This window comes from Lithobates pipiens, unplaced genomic scaffold (genome assembly GCF_037356315.1).
Source record: "Lithobates pipiens isolate NorthernLeopardFrog02 unplaced genomic scaffold, aLitPip1_a1.2 Scaffold_27, whole genome shotgun sequence".
Taxonomy (NCBI): Eukaryota; Metazoa; Chordata; class Amphibia; order Anura; family Ranidae; genus Lithobates; species Lithobates pipiens.
The window spans coordinates 214,292,052-214,316,278 of record NW_027507788.1 but is presented as its reverse complement, the minus strand read 5'-3'; the positions used below and the strand labels follow the sequence as shown (position 1 = coordinate 214,316,278).

At 45.4% G+C, this 24,227-nt stretch overlaps 1 protein-coding gene across 8 annotated transcripts in view; it reads right to left on the bottom strand.

Annotated features, from left to right (window-relative positions):
* The window catches only part of TP73 (tumor protein p73), a 256,858-nt gene that overhangs the window by 70,613 nt on the left and 162,018 nt on the right, over positions 1-24,227 (bottom strand). For all 8 annotated transcript variants that reach the window (XM_077458234.1, XM_077458233.1, XM_077458228.1 and 5 more), the window contains one exon: positions 17,238-17,483. In XM_077458234.1, the coding sequence (XP_077314360.1) occupies positions 17,238-17,483 (246 nt within the window). The remainder of the gene's footprint in view (positions 1-17,237; positions 17,484-24,227) is intronic.

Below are 24,227 nucleotides of genomic sequence, written 5' to 3'. Positions count from 1 at the left end.
CCCCTGTACAAATCATTAGTAAGACCTCATCTGGAATATGCAGTTCAGTTTTGGGCACCAGTTCTCAAAAAGGATATCCGGGAACTGGAGAAAGTGCAGAGAAGGGCAACCAAACTGATAAGAGGCATGGAGGAGCTCAGCTATGAGGAAAGATTAGAGGAACTGAATTTATTCACTCTTGAGAAGAGGAGATTAAGAGGGGATATGATCACCATATACAAATACATAAGGGGGTATATGATCATCATGTATAAATACATAAGTGGCTCATATAGTGAACTTGTTGTTGAGTTATTCCCTTTAAGGGGGCATGCTTTACGTCTAGTGGAAAAGTTTTCATCTCCAAATACGGAAAGGTTTCTTCACAGTAAGAGCTGTGAAAATGTGGAATAGACTCCCTCAGGAGGAGGTTTTGGCCAGCTCAGTAGATTGCTTTAAAAAAAGGCCTGGATTCTTTCCTAAATGTACAGAATATAACTGGGTAATGACATTTATAGGTAAAGCTGATCCAGGTAATATCCGATTGCCTCTCAGGGGATCAAGAAGGAATATTTTCCCCTGCTGTAGCAAATTGGATCATGCTTTGCTGGAGGTTTTTTTTGCCTTCCTCTGGATCAACTGTGGGTATAGAATTGTGTATATGGGATACATTTTTTTTTTTATTGGTTGAACTAGATGGACTTGTGTCTTTTTTCAACCTATGTATCTATGACCTTCACCAAGCTATGACCACAAGGTTGGAAGCAAACAATTGTCTAAAATATCTTAGCATGATAATGTCAATGGAGATTGCAAGCCTTATTTACCGGTATACACTTAGTTCTGGAAGGGGATACTCAACATGCTCTTAGGCGTGCTACGGTCAGGTGTCCACAAACTTTTGACCCTACCATGTATAACAACTATACAATTTAGCAAACTTTGAATATAACATCCACCCAATTTTTTTAGGGAAGGCTTTCCACAAGATCTCAGAGTGTGCGTGTGGGAATAGGTGTCCATTCAGCCGTTTGTGAGGTCTGGTACCGGTGGTGGATAAGAAGAACTGGACCCGATAGACCAGGGATATGCAATTAGTGGACCTCCAGCTGTTGCAAAACTACAAGTCCCATCATGCTCTACCTCTGGGTGTCATGCTTGTGGATGTCAGAGACTTGCTATGCTTAATGGGACTTGTAGTTCTGCAACAGCTGGAGGTCCGCTAATTGCATATCCCTGCGATAGACATTTCATTTCATCACAAAGGTGCTCAGTAGGGTTAAGGTCGGGGGACCTGTGCAGGACACTCAAGTTCCTCCACTGGTCAAACCATGATATTATGGAACTGGAATAAAAAAAGGACCACAAGGTTGGAAGCAAACAATTAAATCTAAAATATCTTAGCATGCTAATGTCAATTGAGATTGTATGGATATGTTCCTTATTTATACACTTGCTTTTTGAAATGGGATGCCCAACATGCTCATAGATGTGCCGTGTTGAGGTCATTGGCGTTACCTACAAACTTCAATTTTAAGCACTTGATCCACTTTCTAAATGTGAGTGTTCCCAATTTTCTTTTAATAAATTTTACATTTATACGGATTCACACAATTTAGAGTATTTTCTTTTTTGCTCATGCTATTTTGAACACTTGGGAGAATTTGGTCTGACAAGTTGGCGGCTTCTGAAGACCGCTTCTCGGTGATATCTCTTGACCAACTGGATTGATTTACAGCTTGATCTGGGAGCCAGACGTGGAGGTCCCATATTTTGGTGGTGGCACTATAAGCCTTGTTGACTCACCGAGCATATGCCCATTTGAGTCTTCTCACTCTGGTAAGCCTCCTCACTAACCGGTGGTGGTTCTATTGCCCGTGTCCTCACCTCAACATTGATGTCCCGTGGAATCCCACTTCTAGTTACACAATTGGTTTTCACCGTTTAAAGACTGCTATGTCTAGGTTTTAAAACAACTTTTGGATGATGGCACATGGACTTTAGCTTGGGTGTGAATTTCACATCTCATTTTCATTATTATTAGTTTTTGTGGTCATTACACAGTGTACATTAGTTTTGTATACATATGTATTTATGTGTTTTGAGCGCTGCACATAATTTAACTTTTTACTTATACATAGATGTGCCATTGTCAGGTGTCTACAAATTTGACCCCACAATGTATTAAAACTATACAATATAGGAAATCTTTTATTGATCCTTTCTTGGGTAAACTAGGAGAAGAGATACATAATAGAAGGAGATATTGCAGTTAGTAGCGCAGTTAGTAGCGCAACACAAGGAAATACTGTAAAAAAATTCAGGAACCCCACAAAAGCAATTTTTCTTGCTGTCGTACCATTGCAATTTTCTGAATTTACACAAGACCCGTCTCTCCAAACAATAGAACTTTCTGCAAGCAGACGAACTGCCATGCACCTGTTGAGTTGTCGCAGAACGTGATTGTAATTATATATCCCAAAGAGACCCCAAAACCTCCTCGCCATCCAGCTGTGTTTTCCAGAGAAATTCCGACTGCAATCCTGAGAAATTCTTTCCTGGAGCGAGCCGTTGTCCCGTCACATTTTGCTACCCGCTGGAGTGCGCGTGTGCGACGCCGCCATATGCGTTGCAAAACTGTTGTAAGACCACTTTGCCACAGGGCCCCTCGTGGGCTTGCTTTCGCTATAATCCAACTCTATGTCCGCTTGGATGGTGGGGCTTGAACCTGGACTCAGGGGTGTGGCCGCAAAATTCTGCACAAGCGCAGATCGCCACAGTGTTGGAACGCATTTGGCGGCGTCGCACATGCGCAGTCCAGCGGGTAGCCAAATGTGATGGGTCGCCATATGTGACGAAAAACACCTGTGGAGATCAGACTGGGAATCCTGATGAACTGGCTCCACTCCGAGCCAACTTGGAAGCATTATCAGCAGCTTAGCTAACCACATAACTTACACCCAATGCAGCTTTAGAAAAGAAGCCACCCCTCTATGGGGAAAAAAAAGGGATCATTCATGTGCATGAACATATTCACTCAAAAACACGTGCATCCTTGTTAAAAAATCCAGGTGTAAAATAACCGCTTACGTTTATGCATGTATGCTTGCACACAGGATTCTTAAGCATAACATTTTTCTTTGTTTCCTTTTTTTAGAAGTAGACTGGATTTATACGCCCATCTCTGAGCACAGCTCTAGAATACAGATCTAGAAACGCTGCTATGTGCATGGACACAGTGGCATCACCATAGGTGTGCGCACAGGGTGTGACGGGTGTGCTTGGGCACACCGCATGCACCCCATGCAGTGCAGATTCCCCCTGCTTACTGCCGTCCCGTCTCCTCCCTGCAGTTCTGCCAGCTTCGCTCCTCTTCTGTCCCGCCCGCTGCTACGGGGAGGGGGGGGGGGGGTGTCTCAGGGTGGAGAACGGGGGAAGGGGCTGGTAAATATTTAATTTACCCCTTCCTTTTCTGGATGAACACCGTGGGGTTTATTTACTAAAGATGGAGAATGCAAAATCTGTCTCAAATCTGCAGGAAAGCCAATCTGCTTCTAACCTCGGCTTGTTCAATTAAGCTTTGGCAATAAAACCTGAAAGCTGATTGGTTTCAATGACAAAGTGAGACTGATTTTGCACTCTCCAGCTTTAGTAAAATAAACCCCAGTGAGTGATATGTACCGATCACTCCTGTATTCATTCTTAACTGAAGCATAGTAAGCTATGTCTGTTTGTGAGACATCAGGGGTCTGTTTAGACTTTAGACCCTTGATATTTCACCAAAAAAGTGTAAAAAATAAATAAGAAATGAAAAATATTGTAAAAAATAATTACAAAAATAAAATTGTAAAAAATAATAAAAAAATAACAAAATGTAAAAAAAAAATCATTACAAATTTAAAATTGTAAAAAAAAAAGAATAAAATGAAAAACTTCTGAGGCTGTCCACTGCCCTACTGGCACCAATCTCTGCTCTACTCACACCTTCCAATGCTCTGCTGATATACACGCATGTGCGTTTGTGCTCTGGAAGGGGTAAATTAAATACTGTGCTAATACAATAGGCTGCGCACACCAATGGGCATCACTATGGGGGTTCGGGGTGCGTGGACCACACCGACAAGACACCATCAAGTAGGAACTGATATCCAACCGCAATGGTGTCACACCCCACCCCCCACCTGGGGGTGTTTGAGATCCTCTGGGGGGCGGAGATGACCATGTTTTACCACACCAGGTGACACCAACCATAGTGACGCCACTGCATGGACATTGGCTATAATAAAGCTGAATTTAGGTTAGGCTTCTAATGGTTCTAAAAGCCATGCACATACGGAACATTGAAAAAAAAAAAGTTGTCATAACTAGACGGGTCTCGATGAGGAATTAAATGAAAATACAAAAAAAAAACAAAGGTTTTTCTGCACCATGTCCCGGTTCCAATGGGACAACTTACATCGGACTTTCGCTGGAGGAATTCCAGCCAGCAAAAGATTGAGGGCAGGTTCTCAATTTTTCGGTCGGAAAAAGTTTTGATCGGAAATTCCGATCGTCTGTACCAATTCCGATGCACAAAATTCCTACGCATGCCCTGAAGCAATTCAAAGCAGGGAAGCCACACACACCAGTCTAGTTTATGAGATCAGATAATTCACTTAAATGTTTAACTTTCCAATTTCTAAAATGGAGAAAAAAAATGTATATAAAAAAAAGCACTCTTATAAAAACACGATAGAAAGCGTTTCTCTTTTATACCAGAGTTCCATATATTGCCATCTAATCCTTATAAAATTTGAATACAGCCACACATTTCCATTTATAGTTATACAGTTGAATGACAAAACTGAAATTACTACAATCTGTCAGGCTTAGTGCCAATGCCCTCCCGACGTGCTCTTCGGCCTACTAGCCACCCCCATCCCACTCTCCTCCTTCCCGTAAGGACACCCAAGTCTCTTTTTTTTCCAAACCCCATCGGCTTGCAGAGTAGGCATTACCACCTCAAGTTCAATATATTTATTAAAAAAACTCTCTCAGTTAATACTGTACTCAATTCGTAGACAAATGGAAGAAGAGACAGTTCCCCCAATGGTCTCCAATGGTCTTACCCTGGGTTCCGAGATAGTCCATCCCATTCTTCCTCATGGAATGGGTAAGGGGCACCCAATCTACCCTTGTACTCATTCAGCCCCCACCGACTTTAAAGCGGAAGTAAACCCATCCATAAAACAGAAATGTAACACTCCCATTGGTTGTTCTCTCAACCAAACTTGTCAAACCGTTCAATGGCTGGTGTCATAACTGATCACATGTGCAGCATCATAGCAGTTGTAGATTAAACAGAGGCAAATATGGCAGCTTTCTTGGCTGAAAATGCTAGGGGGGGGGGGGGGTCATGTCATTACTAGGATGGGGGGGAGGTCATGTCATTACTAGGATGGGGGGGAGGTCATGTCATTACTAGGATGGGGGGGAGATCATGTCATTACTAGGATGGGGGGGGGAGGTCATGTCATTACTAGGAAGGGGGGGGGAGGTCATGTCATTACTAGGATGCGGTGGGAGGTCATGTCATTACTAGGATGGGGGGAGTAATGACATGACCTCCCCCCCATCCTAGTAATGACATGACCTCCCCCCCTCCTAGTAATGGCATGACCTCCCCCCATCCTAGTAATGGCATGACCTCCCCCCCATCCTAGTAATGGCATGACCTCCCCCCATCCTAGTAATGACATGACCTCCCCCCCCCCATCCTAGTAATGACATGACCTCCCCCCCCATCCTAGTAATGACATGACCCCCCCCATCCTAGTAATGACATGACCACTCCCCATCCTAGTAATGACATGACCTCCCCCCATCCTAGTAATGACATGACCTCCCCTCCATCCTAGTAATGACATGACTCCCCCCCTATATCCTAGTAATAACATGACCTCCCCCCATCCTAGTAATGGCATGACCCCCCCATCCTAGTAATGACATGACCTCCCCCCATCCTAGTAATGACATGACCTCCCCCCCATCCTAGTAATGACATGACCTCCCCCCCCATCCTAGTAATGACATGACCTCCCCCCCCCATCCTAGTAATGACATGACCCCCCCCATATCCTAGTAATGACATGACTCCCCCCCCCCATATCCTAGTAATAACATGACCTCCCCCCATCCTAATAATGGCATGACCCCCCCCCCCATCCTAGTAATGACATGACCTCCCCCCCCATCCTAGTAATGACATGTCCCCAGCCAATGAGAGCAGAGGAAGGGTGTGGACTGGGGAGGAGAGCGCAAACAACTGGAAGTCGATTGTTGGATTATAGAATTTGGCTGGGGCACTGGGGGACAAGAAGCAGATTAGAGCTGGACTCCAGCTCTGTGATTTTGTGGGGGAAATCAAATGTAATATGACAGCAGGGAGCAGAGCTGTGGGCCCCCTGGAGCTAATGGTGGGGGGGGGGGGGTCGCAATTGCGACCCCTGAGACCCCTGATGCTACGCCTATGAATAATACCCTAATAACTACCAGTGACAGATTTACTAAAACTGCAGATTAAAGTTTTTTTTTTTTTTTTTTTTTAACAAGGCCTAATTGAACAAGCTGAAGCCGATTGGCTACCATGCACCCCCCAGTTTTAGTAAAATGAACCCCTTTGTTCAATTCCAGCTTTTCAGACTCAAATCTGTGATGTTTGGGATGAATAATACTAGAGGCGTAGCTTGAAGCTTGTGGGCCCCAATGCAAACGTTATCCTGGGGCCCCCCACTACTACCCGCCCCTTCCATTGCGTGCCAGGATACTCCCATTAGGCACCAAGATACTCCCATTACGCGCCATGCACCCCCCCCCCCCCCCCAGTTTTAGTAAAATGAACCCCTTTGTTACCAGCCGGTACACTCAAAACGCTAAAGGAACAACATAGTGCTTTTTTGCAGAAAAAATAATTAAATAAATCTGCCAGTCAACGAATGTTAACTTTAGAAAACATCAGAACATCCCGATGAATGACAAAAGCGGACAACATTCCCCGTAAAAAAAAGCCAAAACACAGCTGAATTATCCCTACAGATCTGTCATCGTCACCCTCTGACCTCGCTCTTTGAAAGTGAACAGACCATAAATTTTTTTTTATATATATATATATATATATATATATATATATATATATATATATATATATATATATATATATATATAAAAACAGGAAAAAGTGTTTACAAAGTGTTTATACAGATTACGCTCATAAAAGCAAAGCTAGACTCAAAAAGGATAAAAAGAGTAAAAGGCTTGTCAAGTCCGATACCTGCCTGCCCGAGCAGCTCAGTGCAGCATCCACTTCGGATGGATCCAAACATGAGCAGACGGGCTGGGCATGTCTCATCATGAATGCCAAGGATTAAAGCTTTGCTGCGCTTTTTATAACAGGGGAGGGGGGGACGGAGATTAGGTGCCAAAATCTAATTTGCAGTGTTTGTAACACCTCCATCCTGTGTGTTATCATCAATAACAAGCTTTTTACATGCAACTGGTGAATCAATAGTAATTTACATATTGTATCCTTCCTGGTGGGCAATACTATAGTTGTTTTTTTTATTATTAATATTATTATTTTTTTTTTTTTTAAGGGCTTGCAGTACGGGCAACAGAGGGTAGCATTGCACAACGCAAGAGCAAGGCAATTTGCCTTGTTTTCTATGGTTGATCTGCATTGGTTATGTTGCATTCTGACGCACTGTAAAGCATTGCAATGTGCGGCAATGCATAGTAATATCATAAAAAAACAAACAAAAAAAAAAACCAATCTGCAACACATGTACAGAAGGCACTGCAGCACAATTTAAAGGCAAAGTCCGCCTTTTTCAAAAAGAATATATGCACATGCATTGGCTATAGTATGCTTGGATTTTGAAAAAGCGATCAACGCCGTTCCCCACACACAGATGTAAAGTCTACAGGCTGGACAAAATCAGTTTGTAAATTGATAGGAAACTGGCTAAAAGACCGAATCCAGAGAGTAGTGGTTAACGATTCCTATGCCGCGTACAACACGACCGGACTTTCCGGCAGACTAGGTGCGACGGTCTTCCCGGCAGAGTTCCGACAGACTTTGCCACCACACGAACGGGCTAAGTCCGTTCAAAAGTCTGTTCTTTTTGAACACGATGACCTACGACGGGACTAAAACAAAAAAAAAAAAAGGAAGTTCAATAGCCAGCAGCCAATAGCTTCCCTTGCGTCATATTCGGTCCGTCGGACCAGCGCACAGACGAACGGTTTTCACAATAGGAATTGAGTCAGTCGGACAGATTTGAAACATGTTCTATTTCTAGGTCCGTCTGATTTTTTTTTTTAAATGCAAAATGATCGGATTAGCCCACACACGATCGGATTGTCCGACGGACTGAGTCTGTCGGACCTAGTCTGCTGGAAAGTCCGGTCGTGTGTACGCGGCATCGCTCTGAATGGTCTAAGGCAGTGGTCTCCAAATTGAGGCCTGGGGGCTGGATGTTGATGCCCTATGTTTTGGCCCCCTGGAGCACTTTACCTCCCACTGACACCCATTGTTGATGGGCATAATTTTTGCCACTGACATCAACAGCAGGGCACTAGTCTTCCCACTGATATCAATGATGGGGCACTATTCCTCCCACTGAGACAAATGATGGGGCACTATTTCTCCCACTGAGACCAATGATGGGGTACTATTGCATCCACTGACACCAATGATGGGGCACTATTCCTCCCACTGATGCCAATGATGGGGCACTATTCATCCCACTGACGCTAATGATGGGGAACTATTCCTCCAAATGATACTAATGATGGGGCACTATTCCTCTCACTGACTCCCATGATGGGGCACTTTTCCTCCCACTGATGCCAACGATGGGACACTATTCCTCCCACCAACACTAGTGGTGGGGCACTATTCCTCCCACTGAGACCAATGACAGGGTACTATTGCATCCACTGACACCAATGATGGGGCACTATTCCTCCCACTGATACCAATGATGGGGCACTATTCCTCCCACTGACACCAGTGATGGGGCCCTATTCCTCCCACTGACACCAGTGATGGGGCACTATTCCTCCCACTGACACCAATGATGGGGCACTATTCCTCCCACTGATACCAATGATGGGGCACTATTCCTCCCACTGATACCAATGATGGGGAACTATTCCTCCAAATGATACCAATGATGGGGCACTAATCCTCCCACTGATGCCAACGATGAGACACTATTCCTCCCACCAACACTAGTGGTGGGGCACTATTCCTCCCACTGAGACCAATGACGGGGTACTATTGCATCCACTGACACCAATGATGGGGCACTATTCCTCTCACTGACACCAGTGACTGGGCACTATTCTTCCCACTGATGCCAATGATGGGACTCCACTCCTTCCACTGACACAATGATGGGGCACTATTCCTACCAACGACACCAATGAAGAGGCATTATTCTTCCTGCCAATGCCAGTGATAGGGCACTATTCCTCCCACTGATACCAATGATGTATTGTTTACTCCCACTGCTGCCAGGACAATTTCTACTCCCAATGGCCACAGTCTGGTCCCCCTAAAGTCTGAAAGACATTAAACTGGCCCATTGTTTAGAAAGTTTGGAGACCCCTGCTCTAAGCTTATTACAGGTGTACCCCAAGATCCAGTGCTGGGACCCTTACTTTTTAATATAATTAGAAATGTTATTGGGTCTGGGATTAACAGTACCATTTTAGTCTTTGCAGATGATACCAAGATATACAGTGGAATAACTTCCTTACAGGATATCTCCAATTTACAAGCCAACCTCAATGGTCTGTCTAATTGGGCGACTATGTGACAGATGAAGTTTAATGTTGATAAATGTAAAGTTCTGCACTTGGGGTCCAAGAATATTAATGCATTATACATACTAGGGGGGAATACAACTGGGGGGGGGGATCCATAGTGGAGAAGGATCTGGGAGTTTTGGTAGATCATAAGCTCAATAATAGCATCCAATGCCAAGATGCGGTTTCCAAAGCAAGTAAAATCCTCTCTTGTATTAAGAGAGATATGGACGAGAGAGAGAGAATTTTGCCCCCCTGTACAAATCATTAGTAAGACTTCATCTGGAATATGCAGTTCAGTTTTGGGCACCAGTTCTCAAAAAGGATATCGGGGAACTGGAGAAAGTGCAGAGAAGAGCAACCAAACTGATAAGAGGCATGGAGGAGCTCAGCTATGAGGAAAGATTAGAGGAACTGAATTTATTCTCTCTTGAGAAGAAGATTAAGGCGGGATATGATCACCATGTATAAATACATAAGGGGGGGATATGATCTCCATGTATAAATACATAAGGGGGGGGGGATATGATCTCCATGTATAAATACATAAGGGGGGAATATGATCTCCATGTATAAATACAGAAGTGGTCCATATATTAAACTTGGTGTTGAGTTATTCACTTTAAGGTCATCACAGAGGACAAGGGGGCATGCTCTACATGTTGGGGAAAAGAGATTTCCTCTACAAATCCGGAAAGGCTTCTTCACAGTAAGAGCTGTGAAAATTTAGAATAGACTTCCCTGCAGAGCTGGTTTTGGTCAGCTCAGTAGATTGTTTAAAAAAAAAAGCCTGGATTCTTGTATCACGGCCAGTACTCAACTGTGTGGTTGGAAAAATACTGATTATATTTCAGGTTAAATTGGTAGTGTGGAGTTCCTCTTTAAGTATCCAGTTTTAGGCGTTAAGATCAGGGTCCCAGTAACTATCCCGACAACCCCGTACCTAAAACACTTACCTGGCTCCATGTTTCAGCTCCAACAGTATCTCCGGCCCCAGCAGCACGTCCGTTACTTCCTGCTCTCACAAGGAACACAGAGTGCAGTGAAGTCATAGGCACCTGCTGCCATCAGTCACACTCCTGTGAGGAGGGAGCAAGTATGCGTGGGTGCCTCTTTAGCAACTGGGCTTGTTACTGTCAGGGCTGGGCTCAGCCCTTCCTTCTCTGAGTTGGCCACTCAGCTGTTGGCTAATTGCCAGTTCCTATCTCTCCACAGTTACTCAGCTGTTGATGATATCCTGCTCGTCAGTCCTGCCTACTTAAAGCGGAGTTCCACCCAAAAATTGAACTTCCGCTTTAAGCACTCCTCGCCCCCTTGCATGCCACATTTGGCATGTAATTTTTTTTGGAGGGAGGGGGACTTCCTGTCCCACTTCCTCCTTCCGCCCAGGGACAGTCTAGGCGACGCCTCCTTTCGCCTTAGGTGGCCTGTCCCTCTAGGCGATCTCCTGGGACACATGACAGGTCCCAGGAGATTGCCTGTCCACTCCGGGAGCGTAGCACGACTCACGCATGCGCACTGCGTGCCCGGCCGTGAAGTCGAAAGCGGTTACCACCGGGTGCCCAGAGTGGCAATGGAGGCACCGGCGGAGAGGAGGGGGAGAGGAGGGACACCCCGTTCCGCCACATGGCTGGACCGTGGAACAGGTAAGAGGAGGGACACCCCGTTCCGCCACATGGCTGGACCGTGGAACAGGTAAGTGTGTTTATTAAAAGTCAGAAACTACACTTTTTGTAGCTGCTGACCTTTAATAAACATAAAAAGCCTGGAACTCCGCTTTAAACCATTCAGCCCAGTGGATCTCTGCCTTCGCCTTCGTCAAGAACAGAGATTATCTGCTGTGTTCCTGTTTAAAGACTTGCTTTGCTGACATCCCCTCTGGCTCCAGATCCTGCTTGCTGTTCCACTACATTGATCCCTGACTTCTGGCTTGGCTGACTATCCGTTACGGTTACTGAACTTTGGCTATGTTTTGACTACGTTTGTTCTTTTTACTTTTATTATCAAACAAGTGTGATTTAACTGTACTTCTGTCTCCGTCTGATTTCATGGTTTCTGACAGTTACAGAAGGCACTTGTGGGAGGGAGGAGCCAATAGCGCCAGTGGGGACTGACAGAAGGGAGGGTAAATGACAATTCTGTGCAATATAGTTGCACAGAGCAGGTAAGTATAACCTCTTTTTTATTTAAAAAAAAAAAAGACGGCCTTCAATATTATTTTAAGATTTTTATTAGGAATTATGATTGTTATGGGATATTAAAGCGGAGCTCCACCCTAAAGTGGACCTTCCGCTCATTGGAACCCTCCCCTCCTCCGGCGCCACAATTGGCACCTTTCAGGGGGGAGGGGGGTAGGGGGGTGCAGGTACCTGTACAGTACAGGTATCTGCACCCACTTCCGGCGTAGATTCTGCAGAAGGTACGCCCCTTTCTGCAGAATCTACGCCTCTTTCTGAAGGTCCCCCGCTGCCTGCTGGGAAACGCACGGATCCCAGAGACAGCGGAGACCATCCTTATTGCGCAGCACGACTCGCGCATGCGCAGTAGGGAACCAGGAAATGAAGCCCAAAAGGCTCCACTTCCTGATTCCCATACCCAAGATGGCGGCGGCAGCACCCGAGAGACGATCGAGAGATCGGCTTCGGGTGCCGACATCGCGGGCGCGCCGGGCGGGTAAGTGTCATTATTTTAAAAGTCAGCAGCTGCAGTATTTGTAGCTGCTGGCTTTTAAAAAAATAAAAAACGGCGGACTCCCGCTTTAACAAGTTTGTATTATGGTGAAGTTCGTTGTTGGACTTCATGCAGACAGGCGTTGTTTTGACGCGTTTCAAATGTCAAACGCAGGTCAGAAGATGCAACCATAATTCAATGGCGCGGTGTGTGTACAACACTACTGAGGCTGCATTCGGGCCGTTTTCCTTGCATTACATGGAATTATTATTATTATTCAGGATTTATATAGCGCCAACAGTTTGCACAGCGCTTTACAATATGAGGGCAAACAGTACACTTGCAATACAAATCAATACAGGAGGGATCAGAGGGCCCTGCTCGTTAGAGCTTACAATCTAGATGCAGCATGCTCTATTGAGACACTTTTGCACTGCAGGCAAAAGGTCAAATGCTGTGTTGCAAGTTCAAACACATGCATTGGTGCAACACTGCATCAACATGCAAAAGACAGGTTAGGTAATTAAGGTCATGTTAGATTTTGAGACTTTCCACAATGCATGGCTGCACATTTTATTTTATTTTTTCACATTTTTTTTTACCACTTGAAACTTCAAGCCATGCTGAAAATGAGTGTACCGGAGTGGTGCTCAAGGAGGTGGCATCGTACACCGTGTGCACTTTGTTCATAAAAAAAAATGCACATTGTGGCAATTTATCACACATGCATGTATGAGAAGTGCGAGCGATAGCTAGGGGTTGTTGTTTGTCTAGCTAATGGAAGTCACAGCATCCTCCAGGAATGTGTTATGATGTCACGGGTCTTTGAAGTGGGATTTACTCCATGTCAACTCGCCGTGCCTTGGGCAAGTAAACAGGAGTGAATGGAGTGAGTACCTGTTCTGAACTGAGAAAAACAAACCTCTAGGCCACCCTGTGTACATTGTGAGGACACAATTTGTGGAAATATTCTGTGGTTAGGTTGAGAACAATAGAAGAGAAAGCTCTACAGGCTTAATCATCAGCATGGTGTTCCGACTTAAAACAAAGAGCATCTCCATCTCTGGGAGGATCTGATTGGTTATGTTTAGCAACTCAGAAAGTCCCTGCAGTTTATTCATTACAGGTACTTATACAGCACCGTCAATTTCTGCAGCTCTTTACATATACCGTATAGATAGGTCACCAATAGACCGTGACCAGACAGAGAATCTAAGGATCACTACATGAAATACCATTGTAGACTATGGCACAAAAAAAATGTTAAAAAATGTAACAGACAAAAATAATTTTCAACTTCAGATCCCAAAATGCTGAAACACAGTAGAGATAATTATGTGATCAATCATTGCTATTAGAAAAGGTTCCATTGGGTTGGAGCATTGAATGAGCTTTTATTTGTTATTTTGAAGGTCCAGGGATGAAAATGAAACTAGGATTTTTAGGAGTTGCTACAAGCAACAATACATTTTCCTTACTCACTTTTAATCTATCAGCTGCTCCTAGTTTACCTTTACTTTCTGTACTGATCTGTTCCAAGAGCCATGCAGTTGACTTGTGTCCTCTTCCTGCTGGACAGTCCCCCTTTTTGTTTCAGTTACCCAAACCCTCCATGCCTCTACTACCTTTGTTCTGCAGGAAGTGTCCTGCCAAGGTCATCAGTTGGCATGTGGCCTCTTTTTGCAGGACAGTCCCCCTATTTTTGCCAGTTACCCAAATTCTCCATGTCCCTACTACCTTTCTTCTGCAGGAAGTGTCCAGCAAAGGTCACCAGTTGACATGTGGCCTCTTCTTGCAGGACAATCACCCTATGGTGACAGTTTCTCAAACCCTCCATGTCCCTACTACGATTGTTCTGCAGGAAGTCTCCAGCCAAGGTCACCAGTTGACATGTGGCCTCTTCTTGCAGGACAATCACCCTATGTGGACAGTTTCCCAAACCCTCTGTGTCCCTACTACCTTTCTTCTGCAGGAAGTGTCCAGCCATGGTCATCAGTTGCCATGTGTCCTCTTCCTGCAGGACATTCTCCCTATTTTTTCAGTTACCCAAACCCTCCATGTCCCTACTACCTTTCTTCTGCAGGAAGTGTCCAGCCAAGGTCACCAGTTGACATGTGTCCTCTTCTTGCAGGACAGCCCCCTACGTTGACAGTTTCCCAAACCCTTATGTCCCTGCTATCTTTCTTCTGCAGGAAGTGTCCAGCAAAGGTCACCAGTTGACATGTGGCCTCTTCTTGCAGGACAATCACCCTATGTTGACAGTTTCCCAAACCCTCCATGTCCCTACTACCATTGTTCTGCAGGAAGTCTCCAGCCAAAGTCACCAGTTGACATGTGGCCTCTTCTTGTAGGACAATCACCCCATGTTGACAGTTACCCAAACCCTCCATGTCCCTACTACCTTTCTTCTGCAGGAAGTGTCCAGGCATGGTCATCAGTTGACATGTGTCCTCTTCTTGCAGGACAGTCCCCGCTATCTTTCTTCTGCAGGAAGTGTCCAGGCATGGTCATCAGTTGACATATGTCTGCTTCCTGCAGGACACTCCCCCTATTTTGCAAGTTACCCGAACCCTCCATGTCCCTACTACCTTTATTCTGCAGGAAATGACCAGCCAAGGTCACCAGTTGCCCCAACGCTGCTACTTTTAATCCCCCGTACACCAAATGATTAGGTGATGCTTAAATCAGATATATTGCCACAGAAAATGTTACCAACGTACAAACCTGGCTGCTTGACTTTGACCTTGCATATCCATACACGTCCACCCACAAACTGACCCTAAAGCTAGCAATAAACCAGTCATTTATTTTTTACATTTTCAGAACCTTCGTTAGATTTTCGAATAGGTAACGGAGATCAAAACCATAATTGTCTTTAAATGTATTGATAAACAAAATTGAAGGCAAAGGAATATTTTTTGCAAATAATGAAATAGTAGTAAATAAGATAATCATTTGGGAAATTCCATTCCTTTCAAATTCAAATGTTAAAAGCAAATGAAATTTAGAAGTACCTTTGAACGACAGTGATCAAGTCTCTGATGGCATTATCAAATGTACTGATGAGAATTTTTGCATAAACTTTCATACAAAAATATACCAGTGTATGGCAAGCTTTAGTATTTCTCTCCCAGTATCAAATGTACTGACATGATTTTTAATACGAACGTTTATAGAAAAATCTATTGATACACGGCCAACTTAAAAACTCCAATGACATTCAAGTTCTGCGGCTTCCTTACTTCGAGGATTTATCCAACACTGGCTCAGCCCGTCATGTATTGTTAACAAAGTCTCAGGTTGGAGTAAACCTAGAGTCCCATAACACCCCCCCCCCCCATATCCCATGTAGGAAATTACATAAATTTAATACTGTGGCCCCATTTCCAGTATCCATACCAGGGTTCCTCAGCCAGGGTACCACAGAACCATAGGGTTCCTCCAAAGGTTGCTAGGACCTGCTCTTTGGCCAACTAACCACCACCATAGCACTTTCCTCCTTCCTGTAAGAACACCTAAGTCCCTTCTGTTTCCCACCCATCGGCTTGCAGAGCTGCAGAGCAGGCATTACCACCTCAAGTTCAATATATGAATTAAAACTTTCATACAATAATCTACCGATATATGGCCAGCTTAAAAAATTCTAATGACACTGAAGTGCTGGTGCTTCCTCACTTCGAGGATTTGTCCGGCACTGGCTCAGCCCATCATCTCTTGTTTACAAAGTCTCAGAAGAACATTGGAGTGAACCTAGAGCTACCCCCTTCCACATCCTCTGTAGGAAATTGCAATACCATGGCCCCATTTTCAGTATTTAAACCAGGGTTTCTCAACCACAGAACCTACTCTTTGACCAACTAACCACCATACCACTCTCCTCCTTCCTGTAAGGATACCCAAGTCCCTTCTGTTTCCCACCCATCGGCTTGCAGAGCAGGCGTTACCACCTCAAGCCTCTCCGGTAATACTGTACTCAATTCAATATTCACGGATTCATCCTGATGAGGATGGCTCTTAGCCTGTAACCCATATTATATACGGGATGTAGTACAGGGGTTCTCAGTCAGGGTACCATGGAACCTAGGGTTCCTCCAAAGGTTGCTAGGACCCGCTCTTTGGCCAACTAACCAACCACCACCATAGCACTTTCCTCCTTCCTGTAAGAACACCTAAGTCCCTTCTGTTTCCCACCCATCGGCTTGCAGAGCAGGCATTACCACCTCAAGTTCAGGGGTTCTCAGTCAGGGTACCATGGAACCATAGGGTTCCTCCAGAGGTTGCTAGGACCTGCTCTTTGGCCAACTAACCACCACCATAGCACTTTCCTCCTTCCTGTAAGAACACCTAAGTCCATTCTGTTTCCCACCCATCGGCTTGCAAAGCAGGCATTACCACCTCAAGTTCAGGGGTTCTCAGTGAGGTTACCATGGTTCCCACTTACACCATTCATCCTTTTAGCTATCTGTAAGGGGATAATTCTTCCCAATGACCACAGGCGTAAGCAGCATTCTTCCTACTGACCACCAACGTCAAGAGCAATCTTCCCACTGACCATCACACTAATTTATCAGAGTTGTAGATATGGCCATTTTTAGCAAGGGTTCCCCGAGATCGGAACATTATTTCAAGGGTTCCTTTGAGGTTGAGAAACGCTGATCTAGACCCCCCCACACACACACTTTACATGCCAATACATAGATATTCAGAGGAGAACAGGTACACACAAGAAAGTGACTTACCGTCCATGTGGCTGACTTTGCAGTGCTGGATTGCTGAAAGGTGACCTCGAAGCTGTGGGGTCCCGGGTAGTCTGTGTTGGAGGGGATGACCGGTGCGGGCGACATGGCGTCGAAGGTGGAGCTGGGCTGCGAATAGGGAGAATGCGTGGGGACATTCGAGTTGTGCTCTGGGTTGTACGGACTGGTGGAAGCTGCTCGGCTACCAATGCTCTGATCCATGGTGTTGTTCAGCAGATTGAACTGAGACTGCAGATGGTTTACGAATGGGAGGAGAGAGAGAGAGAGAGAGAGAGGGGAGAAAAAAAACACACAGGTAAGGACTGGAGCATCACACAGGTAAGACGGAGAGAGGCATCAGCTGCATTTTAGGGATTCAAGGTGTCTAGTTACAGGAGTCTTAAAGGACTTGCTGGCTTTGGAGTCATTCGAAAAATCTCCCCAGGCTTTTTCCTTTTTGGTAACAGGTTAATACTTGTCAGCGGACAGACTGATGGGTCTGTTGTGAGCCGGTTCAGGAAAAAACCTCCGTGCTGCTCAACACCAGGAGCGCTCTATGGATTCAAAGCCTGGGAAAAGTTTGAAGACCAAATCCAGTCCATTTATTTAAAATTTAAAAAGAAGAAACCTTGAAGTGGGACTTTAGTCAGAAAATGATGTCCTGCTAGATCGCTTCATACTGGCTTCTTTTGCAGACATAGCTACGTACAACATTCAAAATAAGTGGCCATACTGTCTAACCACTTGCCAACCGGGCACTTATACCCCCTTCCTGCCCGGGCCATTTTTTGAGCTTTCAGAGCTGTCGCACTTTGAATGACAATTGCGCGGTCGTGCTACACTGTACCCAAACACATTTTTTTACCAATTTCTTCACACAAATAGAACGTTCTTTTGGTGGTATTTAATCACTGCTGTTTTTTTTTTTTGTTTTTTTTTTACAAAAAAAAGACCAAAAATGTTGAAAAAAAAAATGTTTTTTTACTTTTTTTTCAGTTAGTACATTTTGTAACTAAGTAATTTTTCGCCTTCACTGATGTGCGCTGATAAGGTGGCACTGATAGGCACTGATAGGCTGAACTGGTGGGCATTGATGAGGTGGCACTCATGGGCACTGATTATCTGGAACTGATGAGGAGGCACTAATATGCTACACTTATGGGCACTGGTAGGTGGGACTATGCGGCACTGATGAGCGCCACTGATGGGCACTGTTAGGTGGCACTAATAGCACTAAGGGCACTGATTAGCTGGCACTAATATGCCACACTTATGGGCACAGATAGGTGGCACTATGTGTTACTGATGAGCGACACTGGTGGGCACTGTTAGGTGGCACTAATAGGCGGCACTTAAGGGCACTGATGAGGAGGCACTAATATGCCACACTTATGGGCACTGATAGGTGGCACTATGTGGCACTGATGAGCGACACTGATGGGCACTGATAGGTGGCACTGATAGGCGGCACTTAAGGGCACTGATTAGCTGGCACTGATGAGGAGGCACTAATATGCCACACTTATGGGCACTGATAGGTGGCAATATGTGGCACTGATGAGCGACACTGGTGGGCACTGATAGGTGGCACGAATAGGCGGTACTGATGGGCACTGATGGGAATTGATGGGTGGAACTGATGGGCATTGATGGGCAGCACTGATAGGAGGCACTGATTGCCAGCACTGACTGGCATTGCTAATGGGCACTGATTGGTGGCACTTGTGGCCACTGATAGCTGGCATTGATTTGTGACACTATATTGCTATATTGTAATCAGGGCACTGATGATCACCGTCATCATTTGACAGTGGGCGGGCAGCAGGCAGTTAAAATCCAGTAATACCCTGTCTCACCCTGCTTTTGCACATGCTCAGTTGCTCTCCATTTTTGGCATTGTGCCAAAAATCAGAGCCACTAGAGGCCGATCTGCTAAAAGCCTAAAGATTTTTAGCCTAAGATTTTAGCCTAAAGGCTAAAAGCCTAAAGATTTAGGCTAAAAGCTTAAGATTTACTGCTTCTCAGGGGCCCTGGGCTTCAGCAAAATGGCAGCCTTGGGCAAGAAGAAACAGGAACAATGCTGGAGGCAATTTACAGCACACACTCATGTTGGTAGCACAATTATTAATGTGGAATGTATTGTTCCTTGCTAAAGAACATTATTTTTTTATCAAGTTGTTTTGGGTAAAGTTCCACTTTACCATATTTTGCATTCAAGCCTGAGCTCCGGCCTTCCCTTCAGTCTTTCACGGTTGTACTGAAATGGTTTACTTCCGATTTCACATTTTTTTGAGTGGAAATTCTGGTGCAGCCGTGCATGGTAACCAATCAGCTTCCGGGTTTTATTGCAAAGCTTAATTGAACACGCAGAAGTTAGAAGCCTATTGGCTGCCGTGCACAGCTGCACCCGATTCTGAGTGCTCCCGTTTTAGTACATTTCTATCAGGGCACTGCCCCAGTAAAGAGACCATTTTCATACCTCCCAACTTATTGGGATGGGCACGAGTGACACCTATTGGCAAAAGTATGTAAGCATAGGGCACACCCCCTGCCAAGCCCCCTTAAAGGAGAATTGTACAAAAAAAATGATTGGTTAAACCCACAGGTGCTTCTTTACCACTACTATTCCTTTATATTGGCTTTTTCACAAAAATATCTCATAAGATTTGCGTGTTGAATGTAGTGTATTTTATGCATTATGAAGACAGAAGGGTCTTCTAGGGCTGCACACCTATCTGGCCATGTCATTATGAAGTAAAAGCAGCCTTGGCTCTCTCCATCGGAAGCCCCCCCCCCCCCCCCGCATGGGTCAGCCTGCCCCCAGGGCTTAATCATGAAGGTGCACCTTCATGATTAAGCCCAAGGAGTGGGGCGAAACGCGTTGGAGCCATGGCTTCTGATGGAGCGAGCTGAGGCGGCTTTGACTTTATAATGACATGGCCGGATAAGGTGTGCAGCTGTGGGAATACCCTCCTCTCTTTATTGTGTAGACGGTCTCGCTCCCAGTCTGCACCCATCTAGTGCCTTCCACCTCACTGCTTGGCTTTATCCGGCCCCTAGGACACTATTCCTTCCACTGATGCAAGACACTATTCTGCCATCTGACACCAACAATGGGGCGCTGTTTTTTTTTTTTTTACTGACAGCAATAATGGGGCACTATTCCTCACTATGGTATAAACGATGGGGCACCATTTCTTCCCCCATTACCAAATGTGGTGAGGTTTACTCTCACTGATACCAGGAAAAGTTCTGCTTCCGCTGGCCAAAGTCCGGCCCTCCTAAAGTCCGAAGGACAATAAACTGGCCCTTTGTTTGTAAAGTGTTGGGGAGTTTACCTTTCCTGGAGCATTTACCTTTTCTCTCCAGGAAATCAAAACTTTCCTGGGGCATTTAAAACACTTGAATCTATCATGAATATATAGATTCATGCATTGCATGAATCTATCTATGGCTGCCGCTGCCACTCCCTGTGCAGGCGCCCGGCCCCTTTTCGGGCGCAGGGTGCTTGAATTACAGCGGCGGTGGGCGATTTTGAAGCACCTGACTACATCCATAGGCTCTAATAGCCTTCAAAAAAAGTGAGCTGCTGGGCGCTCGCAGGTCACTCAGCTGTGTTAGAAAAGCGAATGACTATTTCCTTTCCTAACACTAAACCGGATCTCCGCCAATCATGTGCTCAGGTCTGTTACCTGTCACCTGATTGGCTGAAACGACAGGCGCCGCTATTGATTGCCTATCAGGAGGAGAGGACGGGAGACCAGGACGGCAGGAGATGCATGGAGGACCCCGCTCGTCGCTGTCACGCGCTACCCCACCAAGACAGGGCAAGTGCCAGGCAGATGTGAGCAGGCGGGGGTCACATTGGGGTCATTCAAGGGCACACTGGCATTTGGTGGGCACACTGGCAGCATTTGATGGGCACACTGGCAGCATATGATGGGCACACTGGCAGCAATTGATGGATTAGTGGCAGCATTTGAGGGCACAGTGCCAGTTTAATGGGCACAGTGGCAGCAATTGATAGCACAGTGGCAGAGTTTGAGGGCACAGTGGCAGTTGGATGGGCAGAGTGGCAATTGATGGGCACAGTGGCAGAGTTTGATGGGCACAGTGGCAGCGTTTGATGGGCACAGTGGAAGCATTTGGCACAGTGGCAGAAATTGATGGCACAGTGGCATCGTTTGATGGCACAGTGGCATCATTTGATGGGCACAGGGGCAGCAATTGATGGAACAGCGGCATCATTTGATGGCACAGTGGCAGCGTTTGATGGGCACAGTGGCTGCAATTGATTTTTTTTTTTTAGAATTTTTTTGCGCCCCCAAATTTTGGAGCACCAGCCGCCAGTGTTGGCGACAGGACCTCTTTACGGACACCATTGCTTGTACTTTGTGCTAATACCAGTTTAATGGGCACAGTGGCAGCAATTGATAGCACAGTGGCAACGTTTGAGGGCACAGTGGCAGTTGGATGGGTAGAGTGGCAGCAATTGATGGGCACAGTGGCAGCAATTGATGGGCACAGTGGCAGAGTTTGATGGGCACAGTGGAAGCATTTGGCACAGTGGGAGAAATTGATGGCACAGTGGGATCGTTTGATGGCAAAGTGGCATAATTTGATGGGCACAGGGGCAGCAATTGATGGCACAGTGGCAGCAATTGATGGAACAGCGGCATCATTTGATGGGCACAGTGGCAGCGTTTGATGGGCACAGTGGCAGCAATTGATGATTTTTTTTTCACATTTTTTTCCGCCCCCAAATTTTTTTGGAGCACCAGCCGCCAGTATTGGCGACAGGACCTCTTTGGGACACCATTGTTCATACTTTGTGCTAATGCTGCTACGCGGGGATCATGCAAGTTCAAGTAGGACCTGATTAAATCAATGATGAGATGGCACACCCACAAGTCCGTACACCACGCCAACAGCTCGGAGTGGTAAATGAGGGGTGAACGGCCGACACTACAAGAAAAAAGCGCCAACTCCAACATAGCGGAAGTGAACCCAAGTCTGTGTTTTTTTATAAATAATACATTAGTTCCCGCCATACAATTGTAGCACTTAAGGTGGACAGGCCAAGAGTAGTATCTGCATTAGGAGACCACACATCAGCCCGATCGAGTTACATTGTGGAGATAACCTTGTGCCCCCCGCCATTGTAGACACAGACAATGGACAGAGATTAAGGATCAGAGAAGTTTATTTGTGGAAGTGCCTGGAGGGAAGTAGACACCTATAGAAGGCAAGGGACCAGCCAGAATGTTCGGCAATAGACCCGACAACAACTTCTACAACCTGTAATAAGTTAACCTCTGGAAGGTTTTACCCCCTTCATGACCAGGGCATTTTTTGTGATACGGCACTGGGTTGCTTTAACTGATAATTGTTCGGTCGTGCGATTCTTTACCCAAATATAATTGATGTCCTTTTTTCCCCACAACTAGAGCTTTCTTTTGCTGGCATTTGCTCACCTCTACTTTTTTTTGCGCTATAAACAAAATAAAACCGACAATTATATATTTTTTTACTTTCGGCTATAAAACCAATAATATCCAACTAAAAAAAAAAAATCTAAATTTCTGCATCAATTTAGGCCAATATGTATTTTGCTACATTTTTGGTAAAATAAATCCCAATAAGCGTATACGGTTTGCGCAAAAGTTATAGAGTCTACAAATGATGGGATATTTATATGGAATTTTTTATTTTTTACTAGTAATGGCTGTGATCTTTAGCGGAACTGTGACATTGCAGCGGACAAATCGGACACCTGACACTTTTCGGGGAGCTCTGACATCATTACAGTGATCAGTGCTTAAAAAAAAAAATATATATATATAACACACACTGTACTAATGACACTGGCAGGGAAGGGGTTAACATCAGGGGCAATCAAAGGGTTAAGTGCGTCCTTAGGGAGGGCTAACTGTGGGGGAGGCGCTTTGACTGGGGGAAGACAGAGATCTGTGTTTCTGCATAGCAGAAACACAAGATCTCCATTGTTTACATAGGCAGACCGCCATTCTGCCTCTCCTCAGTATGATCGGCGAGTCCCAGCGGACATCACTGATTGAGTCCTGGTGTGTCCAATCACAGCGGGAGCGGGTGTCACTGGCGGCCCCCATGCATGCCCCAGACCCCGTGCATGAAATCACATACAGGTACATGATTTTGCGCAGGAGGGGTGCCCTGCCACAGGATATCTGTGTGGGGCGGTCTTAAAGTGGTTATTATGGCGTCACACCCCTTTAGCACCTGATAGTTTACATACATGTTCACGCGATTGGGACTTGAGCACGGGTATATCTTTTCTCAGAATCTTCAAGGTGCGTTTAAGGTGGTCTGATGAGACTAAAATTTAATTATTTGGCCTCAACACCAAACAATATTGTCTGGTGGAAATCGAATACAGCTCACCATCCAAATAACACCATTCCTACAGTAAAGCATGGAGGGGGTAATATCCTGTTATGGGGGGGGGGGGTGGTAATATCTTGTTATGGGGGTGATAATATCCTGTTATGGGGGGTAGCAATATCCTGTTATGGGGGGTAGTAATATCCTGTTATTTGAGGAAAATCTGCTCCCCTCTGCCAGAAAGTTGTCAATGGGAAGAAGGTTTACCTTCCAACATGACAATGACCCAAAGCACACAGCACCAGTGAGCACACAGTGATTGGAGGAGAAAAAGGTCAATGTCCTTGCGTGGCCTTGTCAGAGCCCAGACTTGGACCCCATTGAAAATCTGTGGAATGACTTGAAGACTGCAGTCCACAAATGGTCACCGTCAACTGAACTTCAGCAGTTCTGTAAAGAAGAGTGGGCAAATATTGCAAAGTCTAGATGCACTTGCGGCCGGCCCATAGGGGGCGCAGGGGTGCCACCCCCCTAATTTCCATGCAGGGCGCCGGACGCATAGGTTTCTACGAGTTTTATTTTTTTGAAGCACGTGATTAGAGCCTGAGGCTCCAATTGGCTTCAAAAAGGGGG